At 51.2% G+C, this 22,615-nt stretch overlaps 11 protein-coding genes across 11 annotated transcripts; 5 read left to right on the top strand and 6 right to left on the bottom strand.

Annotated features, from left to right (window-relative positions):
- Nucleotides 1-1,219: 1,219 nt before the first annotated feature.
- Nucleotides 1,220-2,312, top strand: NUU61_007341 (uncharacterized protein; the record flags this gene model as incomplete). The annotated part of the gene is made up of 4 exons (XM_056657866.1): nucleotides 1,220-1,379; nucleotides 1,433-1,591; nucleotides 1,639-1,908; nucleotides 1,984-2,312. The coding sequence occupies 4 exons, from the start codon at nucleotides 1,220-1,222 to the stop codon at nucleotides 2,310-2,312; spliced, it is 918 nt and encodes a 305-aa protein (XP_056510666.1).
- A 512-nt stretch (nucleotides 2,313-2,824) lies between these two features.
- Nucleotides 2,825-3,793, bottom strand: NUU61_007340 (CE1 family esterase; the record flags this gene model as incomplete). Its single annotated transcript, XM_056657865.1, has 1 exon — nucleotides 2,825-3,793. The coding sequence occupies one exon, from the start codon at nucleotides 3,791-3,793 to the stop codon at nucleotides 2,825-2,827; it is 969 nt and encodes a 322-aa protein (XP_056510665.1).
- A 1,567-nt stretch (nucleotides 3,794-5,360) lies between these two features.
- On the top strand, nucleotides 5,361-6,407 carry NUU61_007339 (Peptidase S10 serine carboxypeptidase; the record flags this gene model as incomplete). Its single annotated transcript, XM_056657864.1, has 3 exons — nucleotides 5,361-5,411; nucleotides 5,513-5,666; nucleotides 5,758-6,407. Coding segments are annotated over 3 exons (855 nt in total), but the record flags the coding sequence as incomplete, so codon positions are not given.
- Nucleotides 6,408-6,604: 197 nt separating this feature from the next.
- NUU61_007338 (intradiol ring-cleavage dioxygenase) lies at nucleotides 6,605-8,040 on the bottom strand (the record flags this gene model as incomplete). The annotated part of the gene is made up of 5 exons (XM_056657863.1): nucleotides 6,605-7,047; nucleotides 7,137-7,302; nucleotides 7,373-7,515; nucleotides 7,571-7,726; nucleotides 7,791-8,040. The coding sequence occupies 5 exons, from the start codon at nucleotides 8,038-8,040 to the stop codon at nucleotides 6,605-6,607; spliced, it is 1,158 nt and encodes a 385-aa protein (XP_056510663.1).
- A 931-nt stretch (nucleotides 8,041-8,971) lies between these two features.
- Nucleotides 8,972-9,280, top strand: NUU61_007337 (uncharacterized protein; the record flags this gene model as incomplete). Its single annotated transcript, XM_056657862.1, has 2 exons — nucleotides 8,972-9,120; nucleotides 9,226-9,280. 2 exons carry the CDS (start codon nucleotides 8,972-8,974, stop codon nucleotides 9,278-9,280), a joined length of 204 nt encoding a protein of 67 aa, XP_056510662.1.
- A 504-nt stretch (nucleotides 9,281-9,784) lies between these two features.
- On the bottom strand, nucleotides 9,785-11,573 carry NUU61_007336 (sugar porter family MFS transporter; the record flags this gene model as incomplete). Its single annotated transcript, XM_056657861.1, has 4 exons — nucleotides 9,785-10,066; nucleotides 10,129-10,531; nucleotides 10,593-11,329; nucleotides 11,385-11,573. The coding sequence occupies 4 exons, from the start codon at nucleotides 11,571-11,573 to the stop codon at nucleotides 9,785-9,787; spliced, it is 1,611 nt and encodes a 536-aa protein (XP_056510661.1).
- Nucleotides 11,574-14,108: 2,535 nt separating this feature from the next.
- On the top strand, nucleotides 14,109-15,460 carry NUU61_007335 (uncharacterized protein; the record flags this gene model as incomplete). Its single annotated transcript, XM_056657860.1, has 3 exons — nucleotides 14,109-14,583; nucleotides 14,642-15,014; nucleotides 15,070-15,460. The coding sequence occupies 3 exons, from the start codon at nucleotides 14,109-14,111 to the stop codon at nucleotides 15,458-15,460; spliced, it is 1,239 nt and encodes a 412-aa protein (XP_056510660.1).
- A 336-nt stretch (nucleotides 15,461-15,796) lies between these two features.
- NUU61_007334 (methyltransferase family protein) lies at nucleotides 15,797-16,501 on the top strand (the record flags this gene model as incomplete). The annotated part of the gene is made up of 1 exon (XM_056657859.1): nucleotides 15,797-16,501. One exon carries the CDS (start codon nucleotides 15,797-15,799, stop codon nucleotides 16,499-16,501), a length of 705 nt encoding a protein of 234 aa, XP_056510659.1.
- A 223-nt stretch (nucleotides 16,502-16,724) lies between these two features.
- NUU61_007333 (uncharacterized protein) lies at nucleotides 16,725-19,261 on the bottom strand (the record flags this gene model as incomplete). The annotated part of the gene is made up of 20 exons (XM_056657858.1): nucleotides 16,725-16,888; nucleotides 16,945-17,023; nucleotides 17,073-17,220; nucleotides 17,271-17,399; nucleotides 17,451-17,528; nucleotides 17,591-17,792; nucleotides 17,846-17,870; nucleotides 17,916-17,948; nucleotides 18,002-18,030; nucleotides 18,080-18,114; nucleotides 18,165-18,243; nucleotides 18,292-18,406; nucleotides 18,457-18,528; nucleotides 18,580-18,644; nucleotides 18,696-18,698; nucleotides 18,750-18,778; nucleotides 18,830-18,902; nucleotides 18,954-19,023; nucleotides 19,093-19,126; nucleotides 19,176-19,261. 20 exons carry the CDS (start codon nucleotides 19,259-19,261, stop codon nucleotides 16,725-16,727), a joined length of 1,548 nt encoding a protein of 515 aa, XP_056510658.1.
- A 1,078-nt stretch (nucleotides 19,262-20,339) lies between these two features.
- Nucleotides 20,340-20,779, bottom strand: NUU61_007332 (uncharacterized protein; the record flags this gene model as incomplete). The annotated part of the gene is made up of 3 exons (XM_056657857.1): nucleotides 20,340-20,506; nucleotides 20,581-20,612; nucleotides 20,694-20,779. 3 exons carry the CDS (start codon nucleotides 20,777-20,779, stop codon nucleotides 20,340-20,342), a joined length of 285 nt encoding a protein of 94 aa, XP_056510657.1.
- A 527-nt stretch (nucleotides 20,780-21,306) lies between these two features.
- NUU61_007331 (putative short-chain dehydrogenase/reductase family protein) lies at nucleotides 21,307-22,315 on the bottom strand (the record flags this gene model as incomplete). Its single annotated transcript, XM_056657856.1, has 4 exons — nucleotides 21,307-21,363; nucleotides 21,411-21,594; nucleotides 21,649-22,188; nucleotides 22,251-22,315. The coding sequence occupies 4 exons, from the start codon at nucleotides 22,313-22,315 to the stop codon at nucleotides 21,307-21,309; spliced, it is 846 nt and encodes a 281-aa protein (XP_056510656.1).
- Between the last annotated feature and the right edge of the window lie 300 nt (nucleotides 22,316-22,615).

Raw genomic sequence — 22,615 nt, 5'->3', positions numbered from 1 at the left:
TCAGTCATTGATTACATCTCTCGTTCAGGAAATATGCACTCGGTTTGCCGGACGCTTCGGCTGATACAACCGATAAAATGATACTATTGAATGTCTGACTTCACCCCTCCTGTCCGTCTAGGCAATGCTCGACGGGATGTCCGAAGAACATCGCGTAATTGGGTTGAGCGTGTGGATGGGGCCATGGGGGCCAATCCTACATGTCGATCACTTTACTCGTGCTGGCAGGGGGGCCATCTATTGCGCGGGGATTATTGGCCACGTAAACAATAAAGAGTGGAGTGAAGGATGGATCCGCTGTCTACCGAGGCCACTGTATGGTCAACCCATTGCGATTGATGGTGTGAAACCACAGACGAAACCGGTACCATAATTGAGTCTGTGATAATAGATTGACGCCAATTGATCTTGATCATACTGGATCATGCATCCTGCAGCCGCACACAACCCAAGACGGGTCGAGTGATGAGTCGAGCTTATCTTGATCCAATTTTAGGGCTTGGGATCAATCCTTCGTGTCGTATTGTTTTCCTTTTGTCCCCATCGTTTAGAATATTCACCCCGTGCACACACATCAAAGACTCCACAATTGACCACTTGTTTCTTCATGTTTCTGTGAATGCCTCGGAGCTTAAACCAACCCTGACTGCCGAGGTGTGGACCCTGTGGAGACCAGGGGACCTGTGGCGGAATACACGGGTTTGAACCAGAGTTGAAAGGCTGGGGGCCAAAGGCGAAAGGCAACTCGAGAACTCGCAACCAGTAAAAGCAGGCTGTGTGTTGGAATTCCAAGATATTCCCTGATCACACATCTGCAGGTATGCTTTTGTGTATGTTGTGTCTGACATGAGATTAGCAGGGCTGATTGTCGCTCAGCCTGACCAGGGAGATAATCAGATTCTGAGAAATGTTCAGCAAGAAATAACGAAATCAGAGTCGATTTGGTAGAATCCTCTCGTCCTTCACTCTTGTGGAATCCTTGCCCCCACAACCTTTTTGGGTCTTGAACATGACCATCAGCACGCCGCTGCTCACTCGCCAACCGCTTGGACGGGATAGCCAAGCGCGGAGATGATACCTCTCCAACCACGAGCGGGCCGAGCTATTGTAGATTATCGAGCAACTAGGAGGCGTGGTGGAAACACCGCCCGAAAGTGTGTCGCGACTGATCTCTCAGGTACTTAGTCTCGCAGGATTTAAGCACCTTGGTTGTCCTATCATGCTAATTTTGACAAGTAACAGACCCCTCAAACTGCCGCGATCCACACTGCTATCAATCTTGGGATTTTTCTGTCTACTTTCCAAGGCGCGGGGAGTGAGCGGCAGCCTTTGCGTTGCGCAGTTGGCCGATGGCACTGGGGCGGATCGAGATTTCATCGGTAAATCTTTTTCTTTGGCTCGTTAGGTTTGTAACCACTGATTTGATGTGCAGCTCATATTATGCCCGTTGTGAGCTCTCTGGGCTTTTGCTCGAGTTCTGCGCAAGATGTATACTCAGCGAACGAGATGACTGCTGTTGTTGCTCAGATCGTGGGCAACAACCAAGTCTCTTCCTTGCATAACACGAAGAGAACACTTGATCCAGGTCGATGTATTAGAAGCTCGGATGGAAAAAAAAGCTGACTCGACTCAATCTAGCACTCCATCAGAACAGAAAGATGAGATGGTTTGAGCTCTACCCCATTGGACGACTACTAGGCCATGGAGTCCCATACAACGACACAATATTCCTAGTGGATATTTACGGCGGCCAGTGTGACAACCTGAGGACCTTTAAGGCCAGGTTTCCCTATTTGCCAGGAAGAATGGTATTACAAGATATCCCCGTGGTGGTCGAGGGCGCTTCAAGTTCCGAGTCCAGGATCGAAGTGATGAGCCATATTCTCTTCGATCCTCAAGCTTTGAAGGGTAAGTTAACACGAGGTCTACGTTTTGTCTTGCCTCCTATTACCCATGACAAAATGGCTGATTGAGCATGTTTAGGTGCCCGGGCATACCTCTTCGGATCTGTCTTTCAAAACTGGCCTGATCATATCTGCCGACAGATCCTGCGCAACACGATTGCTGCTATGGCTTCTGACCACTCCTGCATTCTCATCATGGACTTTCTTCACGACCCTAACTCATGTTTCAACCAAACATCATATGGCTTTCGGATGGACAGCATTGGCGCTGGCGTCGTGCGGACCGAGGTCCAGTGGAAGGACCTGCTGAGCAGCGCCGGGCTACGAATAACAGGAATCTGGAATCAAGATCCGGGGATGGAGACCTTGATTGAAGGTGTTCCCGCTGGGCGAGATGGTGCACGTTAGACGTTGGACAGATGTTGCCTAATCCGAATGTTGGCTACCCTGTTTTCTTTAATTGCAGCTGACTTGCCAGCCGAGATCAAATAGCATTGTCTATAAAAATGAGTTCACTTGGCTTCCATAGCATATCTATGTGGATGCTGGTTAGGCGTAAGGTAATGCTGAGTTCGAGGTAGAGATACCGTAGATCACAACTGCGCCCCGGGTCTGAGAATAGAGCAGGTGCCATTGTAAGAGAAATTCGACAAGCTGCATTGCAGTAATGCAATCTAGCACATGTTCGAAGATACAGAGCCTAGTTGTGTACATCGACCAGTCTTTGCAACTTTCGGAAAGCAACTTAAGTTCGCTCTCCATATTAAATCTAACACATTTGAAGACCAATACACAATTGTCCATTCTATCTCGATGTATGATTCCTTTTTGACAGCTGCAATCCGGCCCAAAGGGGCGGACAATACTTATTCATAGGGAACGGCTCGGAAATCCGCAAACATGAGCGATGTCCCAGTCGCTCATTTGCTCAACTTATACTTGTCGAAAAAGTCAAAGATGTAAGTCGTCGCGTTGAACACATACTTGCCCAAGGGGCACTGGTCGCGATTGTCCACAAAGTCTGGGTTGGATTTGAGGCTGGGCCAGCAATGGCCATTATCGCCCTCGCGATAGTGCTGCACGATGCCATGCTTGCCATCACAATCCCACGAAGCATGCTTGACCAGGGGGTGCGTAAAAACGGTTTCATTTCTCTGCGGGTTCGAATGCTCAGGGCACCCGTTGCGCGCCGCCCAGCCCTGCAGGATATCAATGACCGGCAACTTGGGGTGTTTCTTAGTGTTGCCATCGATAGGCGCCGTGGTATCGATCGTGCCGTGGAACTCCAGGAAGGGACGGCCCTCGTCGCGCTTGGCCGGGCGGCAGGGGCCAATGCCGGGGACGTCGTCCGTGTCATAGTAAGCGCCGCTGACCGAGGAAAATGCTGCGAAACGACCTCCAACGGTGGAGTTACAAGCGATGACGTTGGTGAACCCGCCGCCGTTGGACTTGCCCGCCGAGTACACGCGCTTCGTGTCAATGCACAGCTTGTGCTCGAGGTGCGTGAGCAGGGCATCAGTAAAGTCCAGGTCGTTGGGGCGCGAGGTGTTGGCACCGGGGTTGGAGAGCCAATACCCGTTCTTGCTGTTCGGGTACACGGCGATGCCCTTCTTGTTGAATTTGGGGTTGGAGAATTGCGACAGCTCTTCCTGCTGCTTCATGTCCCGGGAGGCGCCGTGGAAAGAGAAGTACAGGGGCGCCGGAGTGTTCGAGTCATAGCCGGAGGGGATGTAGAGTCGGTATTCGCGATCGAGACCGGGGAGGGTGAGGTTTTTGCTGGTGCCGCGCTCGGGGAATTTCGAGGGGATGTGGCCACCACAGCCTGGTGACTTGTCTGCGAGGCCCAGGCTGGCGAGAGCAGCAAGGGATAAATAAGATTTAAGGAGCATGTTGGAGAAGCAGGAAGTTTGTGTGGCTGCGATGCATCCAAGCCCAAACCCTGGGGATTCGACGAATAAATAGCTCCAAGCACGAAGATGACGATGCCATTCATAGAAACATGGTACGTCAGGGGCCACGGCCCCTACTAACGTGAATCGCCATTTTGGGGGGAGGGAATCGGGGAATCAGACAAGGGATAAGCAAGCCGCGCGTGCGGATGCCCCATAGTAAGCACGATAATGGGGCCGAACCGCGCTGATGCGGATGCACCTCTCGGACATGGATTTGATCGTTGCCTAGGCTATGGTTCAAAATATCAATAGTAGGTTGTAAGAAGTGGCGTGATTTATGCTTCATAGCCAGCAAGATACTCCCATTTCATATCCGTGGACATATTGCTGAGATGTTAGCCATGGCATCCATTGAGAGTAACAGTCTTGCTGAAGAAAGCAACAGCCATTTCTGCCCTGGGGCCATTTGCTATCAGCCTGCATAGCCTCTAATAAACTAAAAGGCTTATTCTGGATAGAGCCCTGTTCCTTTTTGCGCCCCAACTCCACTTACTACTTGAAATCTAATCGTATAGTACTCCCCAGGATTCAGGGGTACATAAATGGCTCAATATGCAGACTTTTGGTGGAAAACGCCCTACCCGATGTACAAGTCGCCTTTTTCCTTTCGATACTCTAGGTCCGTGGTCTCTTTACCACGCCAACATGAAATTCGACTCCTTCCTGGCTCCCCACAAATCACTGGCTTTGTCTCCCCGGGGCCTGGTTTTTGCGAGACACACCAGCTTTGTATTTTAATGCAAATTGATATGCCTAGACAGGATAATTGACAATTGAAGACGCGTCCCTCGGCCCTTTGCGCCCACTTACTTCCCGCACTCTTGGCCGACTCAACCATCCTGTCAGATTATCCTGAGGTGGTGCAAATCGTGAGGATCAAAGCTTGGCGATGTCTGGAAGCGTAGTGACAGGTAGCGACAGAATATCAGAGAAGCAAAATCATGAATGCCATATACAAGTTGAGAGATATCTTTGGCAAAAGGATCTTAGGGTTTCTTTCGTGCTCCCGTCTTTCTATTTTTAGTTTCAGTCGCAGTTCACCACGTCAACCTCTCCGTGATCGATCATTTTCAAAAAAAGAGCCATTTACTGGCCCCTGAGCTGCACAAGCCCTGTCAACGGCGCAGCATCATACTTCTATATGTGCAATAGCGTCATTGTCGGCGAGTCGCAGCGTGGGTGCATCATGGTACCCGTTCGGGAATAGAACAATTCACCAGCTCAGCCCTCATCTTGGCACCGTCTGAACACAAGCTGAGATATCCTGCAGCGCGCACCATTCTACTCATTTGGGTGCCAATCCTTTCCATGCTCGCCTTGTTCTTTTTTTTTTTGGATATATACCAATGAGAGTCGTTTTGAATGTGTTATGACTTCAATGACGGATGTCAATCTCTCGAGGGATTGTAGATATCAAAAGATAGCCAATGGCACGGTGCATGGCGTCCAGCTCGACTTCAACACCCTGGGCATCATCAATGGACTGATTGACCGCAGCATTTAGATGAAACACTACCCTGAATTTGCTGTGAACAACACGCACGGAATCAAAGCTGTAAGTCGTCCCCTCTTTCAACTGCTGCTATCTACTCGACCATCGCCCGAGTTCTGATTCGACGTCCCAGTCATATATGTATATATACTAAATACCTCTAGGTCAATGACACGGTTTATAGCTTCATGAAATTCGCCAATGAAATGGCTCTAGGCTGCCGAGACCAGAGAACCAGATACAAGCTCCTGAACCGGACATCAGTCACTGACTACGCCCTGTGTTCCGAAGCATTATACGTATGCCGCGATACCGTTGGTGCGTCCCTGCTCCAGCCCCCCTTCAACCTATACTTGTGTTTCTTTCTTTCTTCCTTTCTTTCATGATGCTCATTCTAATTCCCCCACAGAAGGACCATACTACTACCTCGGCAACCGAGCCCAATACGACATCCGACACCCAACTGAAGACCCAGCCCTCCCAAATTACTGGCCGAAATACCTGACGAAAGAAAAGATCCAAAACGCCATCGGCGTCGACCTAAACTACACAAGCACCAGCCCCGCAATCCAATACGCCTTCCAACAGAATGGCGAAGCCGTCTGGCCGAATTTCCTCGAAGACCTCGAAGCAATGCTGGCGCGACCTGTGCGCGTGGCCCTGATCTACGGCGACGCCGACTACACGTGCAACTGGTTCGGCGGGGAGGATATCTCTCTCAACACGAAATACAAGCATTCCAAGGAGTTTAGAAGCGCGGGGTATGCGTCGTTCCTGGTGGATGGCGTTGAGCATGGCGTTACGCGGGAGTATGGCAATTTCTCGTTTACGAGGGTTTATGGGGCTGGCCATGAGGTGCCGTTTTATCAGCCCAAGGCTGCGTTGCAGATTTTTAATAGCACGCTTAATGGCTGGGAGATTCCTGGTGGGAGGGTGAGACTTACCGCGAAGTCGAGGTCGAGGGGCCCGGCTAGGGCTAGTCATTCACAGTCGTCAGTTCCGTTACCTAGTGCGACTTCCTCGGCGTCGGGGGGTGCCGTGAAGCGGCGGTCCTTTTTTGGGTGAGATGTGGTAGTGGTGGGGGTTATATGGCAGGTTCGGAAGGATTTTAAAGTGATTTGATAGGGAGAACAAATTGATATATTGCTGGAGGTATATACGATACCAAGTCTCGAGTATAGTTGGATCCAAGAGAACTTCCCAACATCTCAATGCTAGATTCGACAAAGTTCTGCAAAATTGCAAACTCGTCTCATCTAAACCGCCCGACGCGTAGCCCGCGCAGCCCCAGACGACGAAGCACCCGAAGCACCAGGCGGCGGACCACCCATCCCCATACCGGAGTTTTCATTCTCAACACCGCCCTCCTCAGTATAGTAAGCCGCAGGGGTAACCTCAGTATCCTTGGAAGGATCAATGCCAACAGAGATCCAAGCAAACAGACCATCCGAGACCTTGTCGCCCAGGTACACGTACTCCATGAACGGGTCGATGGTGTCGGCCTCCTCGGCGAGAATGCTGTCCTTGGCGTTGGTGGTCAGTTCCTGGGTGTTGGAGGAGTACGGCTCCACTTTCTCGACCTCGGAGATCAGGTCCTGGTCGAAGAAGAGCTGGCCCACGTGCGAGGAGCGAGATGTGTACAGGCCGGTGATGGTGTCGTTGCCCAACACCTTGGTTTCGTTCTTGGGGTGGGTGAGCACTGTATTATACGTGTTAGTAATATACCCAGAATATGTAGGGATACAAGAAGGTATGGCTTGGAAGTTATGAGAAAAGGGACAGTCATACCGTGAATGTGGGTAGCACGGCCGGTGTAGTGTCCCGGGAAGATGGACTCAAAGTGCACCACGCCGTCCCTGTCACTGGGCTGCACGCCGCGGAGGAAGGTCGAGTCGAGATTCTTCTCGTCGTCGGAGTTGCCGTTGCCATTGGCGACGACGCCGGAGTAGACGCCCTATCAGAAATGTCAGTGGAATTCCCAGTGCAACGCTGGTACATGGCAATTTCAAAATATAGAAACGCACAGTAGAGTTGCAGTGCCAGAAATCCATAAAGATGTCAGGAAGAGGCTCGCAGGTCTTGGTGTTGATGAGCTGGATATCCATGTAGAGAGGAACGCCCTCCTGGCTCTCGACAACGTTCTCGCGAATCAATTCACCCGAGACGTCTAAACAGAATTAGCTGACACCCAGCAGATTATACCAGAGCCATGTGTTTCATACAGTACGGTCCTTGGGTCACATCCGGCCCCAGGATACAGGTCGCCTCAGATCCGAACAAAACATGGGGATCGGTGGAAGGGCTGACGTTGGTCAGGTTCGAGTGGTGCGAGGTGTTGAGGGTGGAGCTCAGGTCGCGGGCCTTGAGGAAGCGGGCATCTAATCACAGTCAATTGAGTTTTTCAAGTTCATGAAAGGGCAGTATACTTTATGGGTAACGTACTGGTTTGTAGACCGCGGCGCTGGCGCAGCTTCTTGACCGCAGTCTCGCGACGAGCCACGCTGCGGCGCTCATGGCCCCGGGCCTTGAGCTTCGCGGCACACAGGTCAAGGCTGCGCGCGTGAATGGGAGCATTGCGCAAGAAAGCAGCGCGCTCCGCGGCCTCAGCCTGGACGTCGTGGCCCGGATGACCAGCGACAACAGTAGCGAGGCCGAAAAGGCCAGCTGCAACAGCAGAAACAAGACGAACCATTGTGAATCAAAGCAAAAACAAGACGTGGAAGTAACTATTGAGTGAGAAGATATCTTTGAAGATAGGACTTTCATTCAGGGCCGGGCAAGCCTTTTTATAGATAGATCTGCTGGAGCCATTGACCGGAGCAAAGACCAGAACCCGATATTAAAGGTTGGCCGCAGCGTTTGCAGCGTATAGAACGACGCCGTCTGCAAGAAAGAGCTGACGACAAAAGATGGAGCCATCTAGGAAAAACCAACAAATGAGAAACCAAGCATTGATCAGCGAAACCAGGTTCGCACGCCTCTGCCAGACCCGCTGCGGAGGTGCCGTAGGCCACACCGACGGAGTTCAGTCGCCTAGCCCCCCCATCAATGAGTTGACAGAACGCAATTCGCATATCAGTGATTGGGGAAAGCCGGCAGATGAGCGGAGCCGAAGGTGCCGTGCTGTGCCGAACAATCAGCAGCCAAAAAAACAAGACAGTGTTGTGTTGGAATCCCGCGGCGTACGCAGAGTGCGCTAGCGCCCTGCCAAGATAGGGCCGGAGGAGGTGCTGGGTTAGGAGGATTCTCCACGCGGAGAATTAAGGGCGAGATGCCAAGGTGCAATACTCGTGGCATCTCACGCGGTAAGTGGAGGAGTCATCCAAGGGATCTGCATTGATGACGAGGCCGGTGTAGAGTGATTCGCTGGTGCCCATCTTGATGGTGTCTGTATGATTAGAATTTCCCAATATTGGACCGGGACGTGGTAGGCGGGAGATGCAGTCAACAGAACAGCCGGTGTTGATGCCCTACGGCCATAGCATGGCCGGACACGCCCGTTTCAAACTCGCCACGGAGACACCCACAGACAGAGAAGAAAACAAGGCCTCGGCAGATACTGCAGAGCTCCATACCGCGCTGATCGTTTCTCAATTGAAACAGTTTGCATGCACAGACACATCATGGCCCAGCATCGACGGCGTCGTCTGAAGAGACTTGGAAGGGGAGCACACTCAACTTACGCGGGAGTGTACGTACGCCGTTCTTGGCGAGGCCGGGTTTCCCGAGTAGATGTCGTTCAGGGCTGCACCAGCGGAATCTCGACCCCCTGGTGAGTGGAGGTGAGTGGAAATGTTTGACACAGACTCAATGTCTAGAGACTCAGCCCTGGCACTGTGTTGTCAAATCACACGCAAGATGATTCACACGCATGCAGGTACGGCCTATTTCGAAGACTCCTGGGCGAAGCCTCCGCCAAGACGGTTACGTAACCCCCCTACAAGTCTTGGCGATTGCTTGCTCGGAAATCGCCCGGTGCCCTAATTGCTCTTGTTTTCTTATCGGATCGTGTTGCGCCGGAGGTTTGAGAAGAAGCGTGTCAATTCTTGGTATTTGCTAGTGTTTGGGGCGTTGGGATTCTTTTACCATTCCATTTTATTCAGTGGAATCGCACTCCCAAGGTCCCATGTATGGGTATTCTTAGACATGTAATTGCATAAGCCGTTGATCTGGCAAACTGATATATATAGAACGCCCCGATGTTTCCCCGAGCTACACTAGGCAACACGCTCAGACTAAAATTATTCGTATCGATTTGATCAAGCCCAGCTAGAGTACATGCAAGCTCATAAACGGTATATGAGTCGGAGAAGTCATGAAACATTAACACGTGGCAAGCAAGCCGTGTAAGACACGGATCTCTGACGCCAGGGAATAAAGCAAAGGAAAAAAAAATGGACTTGAGATACGAAACAAAGCGCAGTTCCGGTCTTGCTTTAGACCTCCTGCTCGGTGACCTTGGGTCCAGCAGCTGCCTTCTCGTCCAGACCCATCTCGGCCGCGAAGGTAGAGTGAGGCTGCCACTTGGACGAGGTGCGCGGGATGGTCTCCTCCATCATCTTGTCGACTTGCTCCAGGGTAAGACCCTTGGTCTCAGGAATGAGGAAGTAGGTGTAGACGAAAGCGCAGGTGCAGAGAGAGCCCCAGATGAAGAAGACCTTTGCGCCCAGGTTGCCCTCATCCTTGTTGACCATGAACGGGGTGATCACTGCAATGATCTGTGGTTTATTGTCAGTACAAACGTCGTCAAACTTGAAGATGTAGGGGGAAATGAGCTTACGCAGTTCCAGAGCCAGTTCGAGGCGGTCGACAGGGCCACTCCACGAGAACGGATGGGCAAGGGGAAGATCTCCCCAATCACCACCCAGGCACCGGGGCCCCAAGTGCTCGCGAAGAAAAAGATGTAGATGCAAATGAATGCAATCATGGCCGAGATTGCCTTGGGGTTATCTCCGTCGGTCACGCCCACAATGGCCACAATGAATTGGCAGATCACCATGCCCAGGGAACCCCACAGAAGCAGAGGGCGGCGGCCAACCTTCTCGATGGCGTAGAAGGAGAAGGGGGTCGAGAGGACATTGACGATGGTGGTGATCATTGTCAACAGAAACGGGTTCTGGATAGTGCCCAGCTGCTTGAAGAAGGGCGTGCCGAAATAGAACACGAAGTTCACACCAGTCCACCTAACAGAGAACTATGTTAGTATACGCTAGAATGCATTTGAACAATGAGAGAAGAACATACTGCTGCATCATCTGGAGCGAGGTGCCCAGCACGGTACGGCGAAGGTTGCTGTTTGGCTGGAACAGACTGCCGCGGAAGCAGTTGAACCAGGTGGTGAAATAGCCACCCTGCGGAATCGACTGCAGCTCGTACTGGTTGTTGGCATCAATTTCATTCAGCTCCATTTCGATGTACTCCGAGTTGGCGGGCTGGCCACGGATGCGGGCAAGCACCTCCCGAGCCTTGTCCTTCTGACCCTTGCGGATGAAGAAACGAGGCGACTCCGGGAGGATAAACAGGCCAATGGCCAGGATGACAGCCCAGAGCATCTGGAGCGCAATCGGAATCCGGTACGAGCCAGAATCGGTGCGGTGCTGCGTGGCATAGTCGACGCAGGAGGCCAGCATCAAGCCGATGGTGATGCAGAACTGGTATCCAGACACAATGGCTCCACGAACTTTGCGAGGCGCAATCTCAGACATGTAGAGGATGATGATGGCCGACACGAAGCCCACACCGAAACCAGCAATAAGACGGCCAGCCACGAGAAGACCCAGGCTAGTCGAGGCAGTCTGCAGAATGACGCCGACGATGAAGATGCCACAGCCAGAGATGATGGTCAGACGACGACCAAACCAGTCGGCCAGGTCACCAGCGATGAGAGCACCGAAGAAAGTCCCCGCCGAGAGGATGGAGACGGTTAGCGACTGCTTCCACGAGGCAACGACGAAGTCATTCTTGGGAGTGGTGGCAGGGTCCTGGACAGATGAAATGTTAGCAATGCTCGAGAGGTTACAAGTGAGGTCAACCCACCAAATGTTCGAATGTTTCGATAAAGTACTCCATGCCCATGACACCGTTGATGTAGCCCGAGTCATAGCCAAAGAAGATACCACCAAAAGCAGCAAAGGCGCACATGAGGTAGGCCTTGAAGGTGACCGGGGCCTCGCGCATGGCGTCGGCGCCGACCACCGGCCCAGAGACAACCGCACCACCAGGCATGGCGACAGGATGAGACTGAGTTATGAAGAGGATAGACAAGATCGACTGAGTGTGGGCAACAAACGCTCACTCGAGGTGACTGGTTTGGGGGCACTGTATGTCAGGGTGGATGTGTAAGGAAAGAGAAAGGCAGAAGGATGGGAAGTGGTGAAGTAAGAGAAGAAGACCAAGGACACAAGGGGGGGGTGAAAGATGCTTATAACATGAACAAACACACTCTACTACACTCCCCAGACTACCGTCAGCCATGCAAGAACTCATCCCACTCGGGTCTGGTGGATTCCAATTATGGCCACCCGCGGTATAGTCGAATATAAGCATGTCCCCAAAGTGGATGCCACGAGAACTGCAGCCATGTCTACTAGAGTCACACTAGCCTTAAAACCCCATAGAAATGGTAGAAGAAAATTTTACTAGCGCTGAAATTGAGTCTAAAAGAAGAAAAAATCAAAGCATGCCCGGCAAACCGGGGAAATTAGCACGCATTCAGCCGTGGATATGCGAAGGGTTGTGCCACGCGAGAGACTGGAGAGTCCCCAAAAGGAAGAGGCCAAACAGAGTGTCGGGCCAGTCCGAGCATCCCCCGGGGCCCCGGAGACGGTGCCTACATCGGGGGCTGCTCCGCGGGGGAGAGGCCCCAGCAAAGTTTGTCCTGGGATTCTTTCCACTCGGCATCTTTGTGACTCTCGGCAATTCCTACTCTTTTCCTTTTTCGTTCTGTTTCTTTCTGTCATCCCCAATGAAAATCGGCCCGTGGTTTTGTTTTTTTCTCGTCGTGTGAGACGCTCGGCTGACCCAAAGGACGGTGTCCTACCAGTAGCTCACGGTAACCTGGACCGTCGCCAGACAATGTCGCATCTGAACGGCAACCCCAGCCGTCGAGCACAGACGCAGCCGACGCCACCAAATTAGCGACCAAGCTCTCGGCAGCAGACATCTCCAGACCCCGGTTTGTCGAGTCCGGTCGGTACGACCCTCGAGGTGTCTTGAACGGATTCAGCGCTCGGTCTGTCCGATTCTACGACCTAGGAACAAAAGACACGGCATCCAGCGAGACACTCGATCAGCGAATACCTCGGCTCTGCCCGAGCGTGGCGATCTTGTCCCGTGTGGACCCACTACGACTGACAGCTAATTCTGGCGTTTTTACCCCGGTGAAATGGGCCACTCGCATTCTTGGGAGTCGAGATTCGCTTCTCTGGGGAAAACATCATGAAGTTTTCTAAGCCAGACAGCACGTGGTCCCATGGCCTATGCCCACTCTGGCTTTTCGTGGTCTCGAGGCATCCCACGAACCGAAGCACCCCGCTCTCTCATCCCTCTCCTGTCGGGCTATTGTCGGATCAAAACGAGGGAGTGATTCGCCGAGAACATTGGTGGCTTGGCAGCGCCACAAACTGTTAGCGAGGGACTGCTCTTGTGGGAATCACTTGCTGGGAGGCTTTTGAGAGTGGTGATGCTGACGAATGTCAGTCGCACTTCAGAACACGGAATCGAATCCCTGATAGCCTGCGGTGGCCGCGTCGGGAATCTCGAGGTCTGTACAGCCTCCATCTAAAGCAGACCCTACTATAACGTTGTTTCTGTGCGACAGACCAGCGATGACGACCTGTCGCACAATGGCAACAGTGGGAAAGGAGAGGATTTCAAATCTACAGCTCCCCGAGAAAGAAACTCCTCGATGCCCTCTATGTTAAGGGGGGTATTTGCTTGTATACTGAGACAAAATATTCCACCAATTGATGGAATTTTCCATTAGCCTGGTCAGGAGATGCTTAGACTCCTTTTCAACCGGTCGAGCTTGATCAGCTCCTAGCCTGGTTACTATGATACTGACAAGACGGAAGTATAGAAATGTTTCCGGACAGGCCTCTAGCCACTTGGTTACTTGATCTTCGAGTTTTCAGTGTCGCTATGGAAATATTCCATATGCAAAAGATTTTCTTTTCCCGATTCAGTTGCTGGACCGGTCAAGTTATTTCTGTTTCTCGAGAATTGACTCGGTGAAGCGTGTAGTACACTGCGAATAAATCGGTCACTAGTCAGGGATGTGATGTCGTGATATCTTTCGATTTTGGACAATCACTGGTATTATTCCAAGTTTTTATTCGAAAAATGGTCATTTCCAATCCAACCGAGCACATCGAATTGACAATGTCGAGCCCCGATAAAGTTATAGATCTACCAGCCGTACCGAACCCTATCTGCCATGTATCTTGCCCTGATCCTGTCTAACCCAACACCCAAGATATCAAACAATAGCCTATGAAAGCCTTTGATAAACCATATGCGATCATCATCAGCAACAAACACATTGATCGCCGCGATCATCGCATGGACCTGTCATAAGCTGACGTCAACATCGAAATATGGTTGCATTCCAGCCCCCACACTCCCTCAACGTTCGAAGCCAACCGACTGTTACGTGAGTGAACTTTCAATCTCAAACTAAGAGAAAAAAAGCTATTCTGAGCTATAAATATGAAATAAACACCTTCATAACCAGCACCAGCGACAAGAATCCTCCCACCACAAATGCTCCAAGTCTTCATCATCGGCGGCGGCCTAGCAGGCTTAGCCTCTGCCCGCGTCCTACGCGAATACCACGCAGTAACAGTCCTAGAGCGCTCCCCCGGCGGCCACGAGCAGGCCGCGGCAATCCAGCTGGCGCCGGGGGCCGTCAAGGTCGTGCAGCAACTGGGACTGGACAAGCGCCGGGCAGGCTCACTCACTGGCGCGTATTGGAGAACGCTCAGTCGGCAAGGCGATATTCTGAAAGAGGCCGATATGAGCGCCGTCTCCCGTAAGGCAGGTGCCGACTGGTATTGGCAGCATCGCGCTGATCTGTGGGATGAGTTGCTTCGGCTTGCGACCGCCCCATCACAGGAATTGGGGATTCAAGGCGAGCCGGCGAAGATTATCTGGGGGGCGAAGGTGGAGGGAGTTGATGTGGATCAGGGGATTGTTCGGTTGGCTGATGGTGAGGAGCTTCAAGGGGATTTGATTATTGGTGAGTCTCTACATATTTGGAGGATTTCCGTTCTCAAGAGCTAATGCTATAAATGCAGGCGCCGATGGTATAAAATCCATGGTTCGGCCTTTGGTTGTTGGAGAAGACTCTTTCCAGTTCGCGCGGCCTTCTGGACTCTCTGCATTTCGCTTTACTTTGCCTGCTGCGGCGGTCACTGAAGCCGTCGGCGAGTGGCCTGTGTTGAACCGAAAGGAGCCCGCAACCGGAGACATCCATCTTGCGCAGGATGACAGCCGCCGCTGTGTTGTATTTTACCCGTGCCGCAACTTCGAAATCTTGAATGCCGTCTGCATCGCCCCAGACTCTGCCCTGCGCGTGGAAACCACCGAGTCGTGGTCAAGCAACTGCAGTCGAGAGGATCTGCTTCATGCGTTCGCCGATTATGGTTCTCAATGTCGAACTATCTTCCAGTCAGTTTTGACAGAAATACTTTTCTTGATCCATTGATTGCTTACTCTCCTTCAGAATGGCCGACAATATTAAACTCTGGCAACTCCGCGACCAGGACCCTCTCCCTACGTACATCCGCGGGAGAACCGTGCTCATCGGAGATGCCGCGCACGCTATGACACCGCATCAGGGTCAGGGTGGAACGCAATCCATTGAGGACGCAGAGGGCTTCCGGCTGTTTACTCTCGCTGACATTGATCGATCCTCGGTGCCGGCTGTCCTGCAAGACTTTGACCGCGTTCGCAGAGTCAGGGCTTCACGGATTCAAAACAGTACGAAAGAGTCGCATGACCGGAGGACGCCTGAAGATATTTTCCGGAATGTGGTGTATAGCTGGACATATCCCGGAATCGAGGAGTGTTTGGCGCGATTGGACGCTGGGAAGGAGATGATTGAGGTGTCTTAGGTATAGGTGGAGATATTTAGGATTCTTGATATCGATGCTCTATTGCCGGTCAATATCTATGAGATGATGTGCACCACAGCTGCATATAACATCTACTTGACCAAGACCGACTAGTAGTAAGAGAAGACTTTCTCATATTGCTACAACGCTCGATCGACTGCGTTTCCAAAGATCCCTACAGTGGATCCGCATATCCGGCCCCATTCTCCGCATCCCAAGCAAAGCGACGCTCGGCCGAGGCAATCAGCAACCGGGCCACGTAGACCCCAAATCGTCCACTTTTCCATATCACCAGCAACTCACTTCTTCCACCAACACGCTCAAACAACCAACAACATGACTCGAGGAGGATCAACACTGCTCGCGATCGCAATGGTGGGAGCCGGGTATCTCAGCGCCATGTGCACAACGCCACCGAACCCATCCCCCTCTCAAAAAGACCGACACAAGACAGACCGCATCAGCTTCGTGGCAGGCAGCTACGTCACCTTTATCCGACGCACCGCCGTAACAGTCATCACATACCACGCGCTGCTCACAGTAGTCCCGGACTACGCGCCCGCCCACGTATCACAATTCTGTCCGCACCCACAAAACCCAACCCCATCCCTCTTCACCTGGAACTCAACCACCATCGCTTGTCTACTGGCAATCTACATCGGCGCCTTTGTGCGCCTGTCGGCGTTTGGCGGTCTCGGCCGCCATTTCACCTTCCATCTCGCGGCGCCCGATGAGCTCGTCACGACCGGCATCTATCGCTGGGTGCAGCATCCCAGCTATCTAGGCCAGGCGCTGATCTCGGTCGCGTGTACGGTGTTGTTTGTGCGGTGGGATGGGGCGCCGGCGTGCTGGATTGCCGGGTCGACTTTGGCGCGGTGGGACGGCGTTGGGGTTTGGGTTGCTGCGGCGTTTATGGGCTTTGGGCTGTGGGTTCTTGTTACGAGGGTGCGGGATGAGGAGGAGATGTTGAGACAGACTTTTGGGAAGAAGTGGGAGGAGTGGCATCGGAAGACGAGTAGGGCTATTCCATATATTTTCTGAGCTGCGTTGTGGATCTGTATAGTCCAAGAAAGCAATTGATCTGGTAGCAATTATTCAAAGACGTTCTCTTTTTTTCACTATTGAGAAATACAAACTTGTATTCACAGCAGAGGATTCCTGCAGCTCAGCGACGAATATCAAGATAGGCTACAAAGACGTCTAGTAACCCTCGGACTTAACTGGAACTCCGTTGCTCTCATCAAATACCCCCCCATGCACAATACTATTTCTCGCTGGTTCTCTGCTCTGAGTCTGCCTCTCTGGGAGTAGTATCCAGCGCATCAATCGCGAAATCAACCCGAGGACCAGTGAAATTCTTCCGTCCATCGACGATCCACTGAAAAACAGAGATGATGATAATAACCGCAAAGGCCGCAATGCAGTAATCTATCTCATAGCATCAGTCAGTATTCGACGATTGTTATTGCAAGGGGTTAACGTACTCATACTACTCCCAGTGACCTTGGTCGAGGGCGGGAAGACGAACAGAACCGTAGTGAGGATAATGTATGAGAGGGCAATCTAGCAGAGTTAGTTTCATACTAGAAATATATTACTGACGATAACATACCAGATCAGCAATCCATCCAATTGCGCTTGGAAGCTTCCACTTTCTGTCTGGGAGTGCCTTTCGTCCTTGGAGGCAGTTGATGGCGATGGGCATTCCGTAGGATAGATCGAGAGCTACGACAGAAGCAGATATGATGGCGTTGAAAGCACTAGCTGGTTAATTTATAGGCCCTTTTCATGTTGTGAATGGAGGAAATACCTCGTGGATCCCAAGAAGATGCAACCAAAGGCAATGACCACCATGACGGTCAGAATAAGGGCATTGAGTGGCAGCTTGAGCGTAGGATGAACGGCGGCAAAGACCCGAGAGGCAGGGAGACCCCCGTCCCTGTACAAGTCAGCCATTTTTCCTGAGACGACCAAACCCAGGAGGAATTACCTAGCAAATGCAAAGATCATTCGGCTGCTGGTAGTCATGACACTAATGATAGCAAAGACCAAGCAGACAAGCGGCAGCCTATTCTTCGTCAGCTGAAATCATTGGAAGATCAACGTCTGATCTAGAGAGTTGGAACATACATCAAGAGGCAGATCGCACCCGCTTTATTGCTGGTTGCGTCAATGAGTATCTGCAGGAGAGGGCCGGCAGCCGATTTGGCGACTTGGCCCATGTCGCCGGCGACAAAGAGTAGGACAATCAAGAAGATTGAGCCTGTGAAAGTTCCGATGCCCACACAGGACATCATGATCTTGGGGCCTTCTGTTGATGCCTGAGGGACCTCTGTTCGAGTTAGATATCCACGATCGACAAGGCTTAGAGGAAGGGTATTCTACCTTCTATCATGTGTGCGACGGCGTCCTAGGCATGTTAGTAAGGCCCTTGGTTGTTGCAGAAAGCACTTACAAAGGCAGTAACACCTAGTCCGCCTTGGAGTAGCTGTATAATCGTCAGGAATTTTATTTAATTTCAAACAGGGATGGAAGACGTACTCCAAGCAGCCATGCAATACCATCAGGCCCTAGTGATAATTAGCATCAGTGTTATCGAGAGGGCACGAAATATCTTACACCCTGTTGTGTTGACGAAGTCGCAAAAGACGAAACTGCAGATGTCAGCAGCCTGCACTAAAGTTTCAGGGGCAAGACAACTTACTATGCGGAGTTGTAGTCAGGAGACGCGCATGCAAGGACAGTGATGGATACGACTACAAATCCTCCGATGGACCACATAACTGATTGTCATGAGAAAATATCAGAAATAGGGGAGGTGTATACCATACAGGCACCGCGGTAGATGACCGGAAGAATTGAATTCATAAAGGCGTTGATGATAAATGCGGCCAGTGTTAACCCAATGTAAATGAGAAATTGGTGCCATCGTTGTGGCTCGTAGTCCTAGCTTCCGGTTAGATAGATCAAGAAGCGTCGATATTTCTTGTCCTTACCTTGTGCAACGAGGAAATGATCCCAACAATAAGCTGGCTGGACAGGAGCGAATTTGTAGCGACGAGAGCAACCTGACATATCAAAGTAAGCTTGAAATCTGATGCGATTGAAGGAATGCATACCCAGCCGGCTACATTAATCCAGCCCGTAATCCAGGACAAGATTGGGACCCACTTTGGCCATGAGACTGGATTGTTTCAGTATTTGCGCGGAGAAAAAAACATCAGAATAAACATACTAACTGAGATCAAAATTAGCCAAAGAATTCGAGGAATGTTCAACAGAAATTTACCTGCAACCCAATGGTACTGCCCACCTGCTCTATACAATGTCAATAAGGACTCCTTTTTGAATCACCGTGATCAACCATACGTGGGATATGCGGAGAGGAATTCCGCTAGGGAGGCTGCGATGCAAAAATTGCAAAAGCCGGCCGTGACGAGACCTGATGGGTGTCAATGTCGGTTTCAATGGATTGTATTCTAGATTGACCTACCCCATACAACACTCGTGCTACCCCCAGAGGTGAGACTGATTGATAAGCTGGCCGAAAGTGCAGTCCATGACTAGTGACCGTGTTCCAAGGTTAGCTTTATCATGCTTTGCAATTCATATTCAGAAGGAGAGGTACTAACATTCAACACAGCAAAAGCGAGTCCCAGCATTGACCTGCTCAATATTAGAGCTATTGCGAATGTTTCTCTGATCGCAGTCTCACCAGGTAGAAAAGTTGCGTTGGAGCTCGGGCCGATGACCCAAGGAAGCCAACTGGGCATCGTCACCGTGCAGATCACCTTCTTTCATAGTGGGGTCAGTGATGATAGTATCTGTATGCAATATATTCCTGGTTTGAGAGAGGTAGTTTGGGTAGAAAGATAAAGATCAATCCAAGGGATATTTGCAAGGGATAAAAGATCAGTATCATGTCCATTTCGCTCACAGGAAAGCATTGCCCATTTGGCGCTTTGCGGATGGCACCGACGGGGCTGCAATCTGCTCGCATGCGGGGAAGCAATTAGGGCTGGGGCCATATCAGCGGGCTTATCAAATCATAGTATTGATCGCCCGGCTGGCCTTGGTCTTATCGAGTTGCCCCCGCCGCTATAGCTCAAGAAGGAGCTGTTTGTGTGAAGCTTCTTATCGCGTCGCGTGGACTTTCCGAATATCGTTACGCTGGCATCGCGCCGAAACAATACAAAACCAAGTGCCTCGGGTGTGTTTCGCGAAATACTTGATTGGTTTCTTTGGAGTAAGTGATCGGTCTTATACGTCCACTAGTTTTTGGGAAAGGGTCTAGTCTCTTTGGTATATTCACTTTAAATCCTTATTAAACTCTTTCATCCTCTGTTGTGGTCAGTAGTTGGGGCTGTACTGTGCGGCAGCACTCGATCTCGGTCAAGTCAGTGAGTTGATAAGATTTCTATGATAAAACTACTGTCACTATTTTTCATTTCCTCGTTTTCAAAATCCCTCAGACCACCTCGTCATTCATATATCAACCTTGGAGGAGTATAGACAGAGTGGCTAAGGTTTATGCGGGCGGCAACCTTTTCCTGTTGCCGTAGAGGCCATCTTCTCAAACAGATGGCGAATTGCAAGTATAAATACTCGAAGAATTTCGATGAGTATGTTAATTTAGATGAATGAAAATAATCTGCGCCATGAAAATTTCTGCTAATACAAGCAAGCCACGACAGAATGTCGAGGCCAAGATTGGAAATAAGAGAAATGCATAAAACAGCTCGAAACGCCATGAGAAAAACCACCAAACTCAAGAATTGTCATCAATCATCAAGATACCACCTGGGAATCTATCCTTACTCCTTCATGACCGCCAGCGCCACGGAGTACGGCATGACCTCCCGGAACCTTGGCCCCCCTTTTACTGGCCCTTGTATGTCTCCAGGGCATGCTGGACATTATCCAGACTATTTTTGTCGCCATATGCATCCATGAGTTGCTGGTTGCGAGCTACCCGCTTCTCTTCTTCGATGGCCATAAGATTCCGTCGCGACATAGCCTCGACGTAGTAATTGTACGCTCCGAACCCTATTCCTCGCGAGTACATGGTTAGAGATGCAGTTGCAAATGTAAATAACGCTGGAAATCAAAACAAAACATACCGAGACCAATGGCAGCCACGAGTGGAATATACCTGTAATTAGAAGAAGAGACCAGGTTAGCCAACACCTTTGTGGTCAGAACGCAAATCAGGGGGTGCGAGGATCTGACGTACCACCGCCCATTCCGAGGCCTCAGGCTGGGGCCGGTCGGGTGGTTTCGGTAGGGTTTGTTTGCACTTGGGACGGCGAAGTGGGACATGGTTTTTAAGTTGCAGGGAATGTAAGCGAAAATATTGTAAATGATCTTCAGGCGGTTTGGATAGGGGGTTTTCGGGGTGAGGAAGAGAGTAAAGTTGAAGGTGGCGCGTGTCCCAGTCGGCCCAGCGGAGACCCCGGGTTTAAGTGGAATGCGGGGGGATGACGTTGGCCTACGCCCCGGTCATGCCATGTTTCGATCAGACCATGCAGTGGTGTTGCTACGATTGAATGTATTATATGATCTGATTTACTTTTAATGATATTATCATGCCATATTCAATTGTATTCTGACACACAATGTGATCATGGCGTGAAATCAGTCTGAATATCTCCATACTCGGGATGCTTAGGGGGTCCGGGTTTACCTCGGCAATCCCTGTTCTGGCAATAGCATTTGCCGCTTTAACTCGGACTATCCATGTACAATTACAATGTTCTGTAGAACACCGTCTAAACACATCTATTCAATTTCAAAGTTCTTCTCAATAAATACTATTATTGCTCATGTTCAACGCTATAACCTCTATCTTAACGGCCCAGGTTCTGCGGAGCAGCGGTCGGGGGTCCCTCTGGGGTCACATAGGCCTGAAATATGTTAGTACGGCAAAAAGTAAATCCACAATCACACATACCTTGCTCATTCCGCCGTCGACCACAAAGTCTGCTCCATTGACGAAGCTGCTCTCGTCACTGGCCAGGAAAACCACAGCATGTGCCTGTTCAATGGCCTCCCCAAAGCGTCCGGTAGGGAAGTGCACTTCACGACGGAATCGCTTGGGCTGGTCGTCACCCAGCCAGTCTTGAAGAAGAGGGGTGCTGTCGAAACCAGGTTAATGATGAAGAGATAAAAAAGCAGTCGGCAACACTTACTTGAGAGGAGCGGGGCACAAGGCATTGAAACGGAAACCCTCACGAGCGTGGACAATGGACAGCTCGCGTGTCAGTGCCAGAACGGCACCCTTGCTGGCAGTGTATGCCAGCTGGGGAGTAGCACTGCCAACCAGAGCCACAACACTGGCTGTATTGATGATGCTCCCGCGGGTCTTTTTGTGACGGCGCAAGCTGAGCACGGCGTGCTTGGATCCAAACCAGACGCCCTTGACGTTGATGTTCTGTGTGAGATCCCAGATCTTTTCAGGGGTGCCGACGGCATCGTCGTCGTCTGCGTGCATGATCCCCGCGTTGTTGAAGATCACATCAGTGCCGCCCCAGCCATCCTGTGCCTCGACCATCGCCTGGACCTGGGCCTCTTTGGACACATCGCATTGGATGGTCTCCACACGCGGGGCAGTAGGAACCACTTCCTTCACCTTGGCGAGTGCTTTCTCGAGGGCGGGAGCCGAGACGTCGGCCATCAGGACATTGGCGCCTTCACGAGCGAACAAGATACTGGTTTCGAGGCCGATGCCACTACCCAACCGAATAAAGTTAGCATAATCAATGGGAAACATCAAGGTAGAAGGATTACCTACCCGCCAGCACCGGTGACGATGGCATTCTTGCCCTGAAGACGACCGCGGGGAGATGTAGCAGCCATGATAAGCGATTTGCAAGGGCTATGCGACTATTCGGTTAGCCAAACACGATCCACGCTTCTCCTGCAGCTGTTACTGTAGAAAATTAAGGACTTCAGGGGCATCTCACGAGATTCAAAGAAAACAATCAAGTGTGAGTGTTGACAGTCCACACAACCCGAGGCCGACGTCCGCGGGGCAGTCCTGACTCAGCAGTGACGCAGCTCTAGTTATCGGGTCCCACTCCGACCACCGACTGATAAGCTGTCGGTGCGCTGTCCCCTCTCGGCCCCTGCTTCGGGACAAACCCGCTTTCTTTGCTG

The sequence above is a fragment of the Penicillium alfredii genome, assembly GCF_028826965.1.
Source record: "Penicillium alfredii strain IBT 34128 chromosome Unknown utg000009l_segment0_segment0, whole genome shotgun sequence".
NCBI lineage: Eukaryota > Fungi > Ascomycota > Eurotiomycetes > Eurotiales > Aspergillaceae > Penicillium > Penicillium alfredii.
This window is presented reverse-complemented; position numbering and strand designations above follow the sequence as displayed.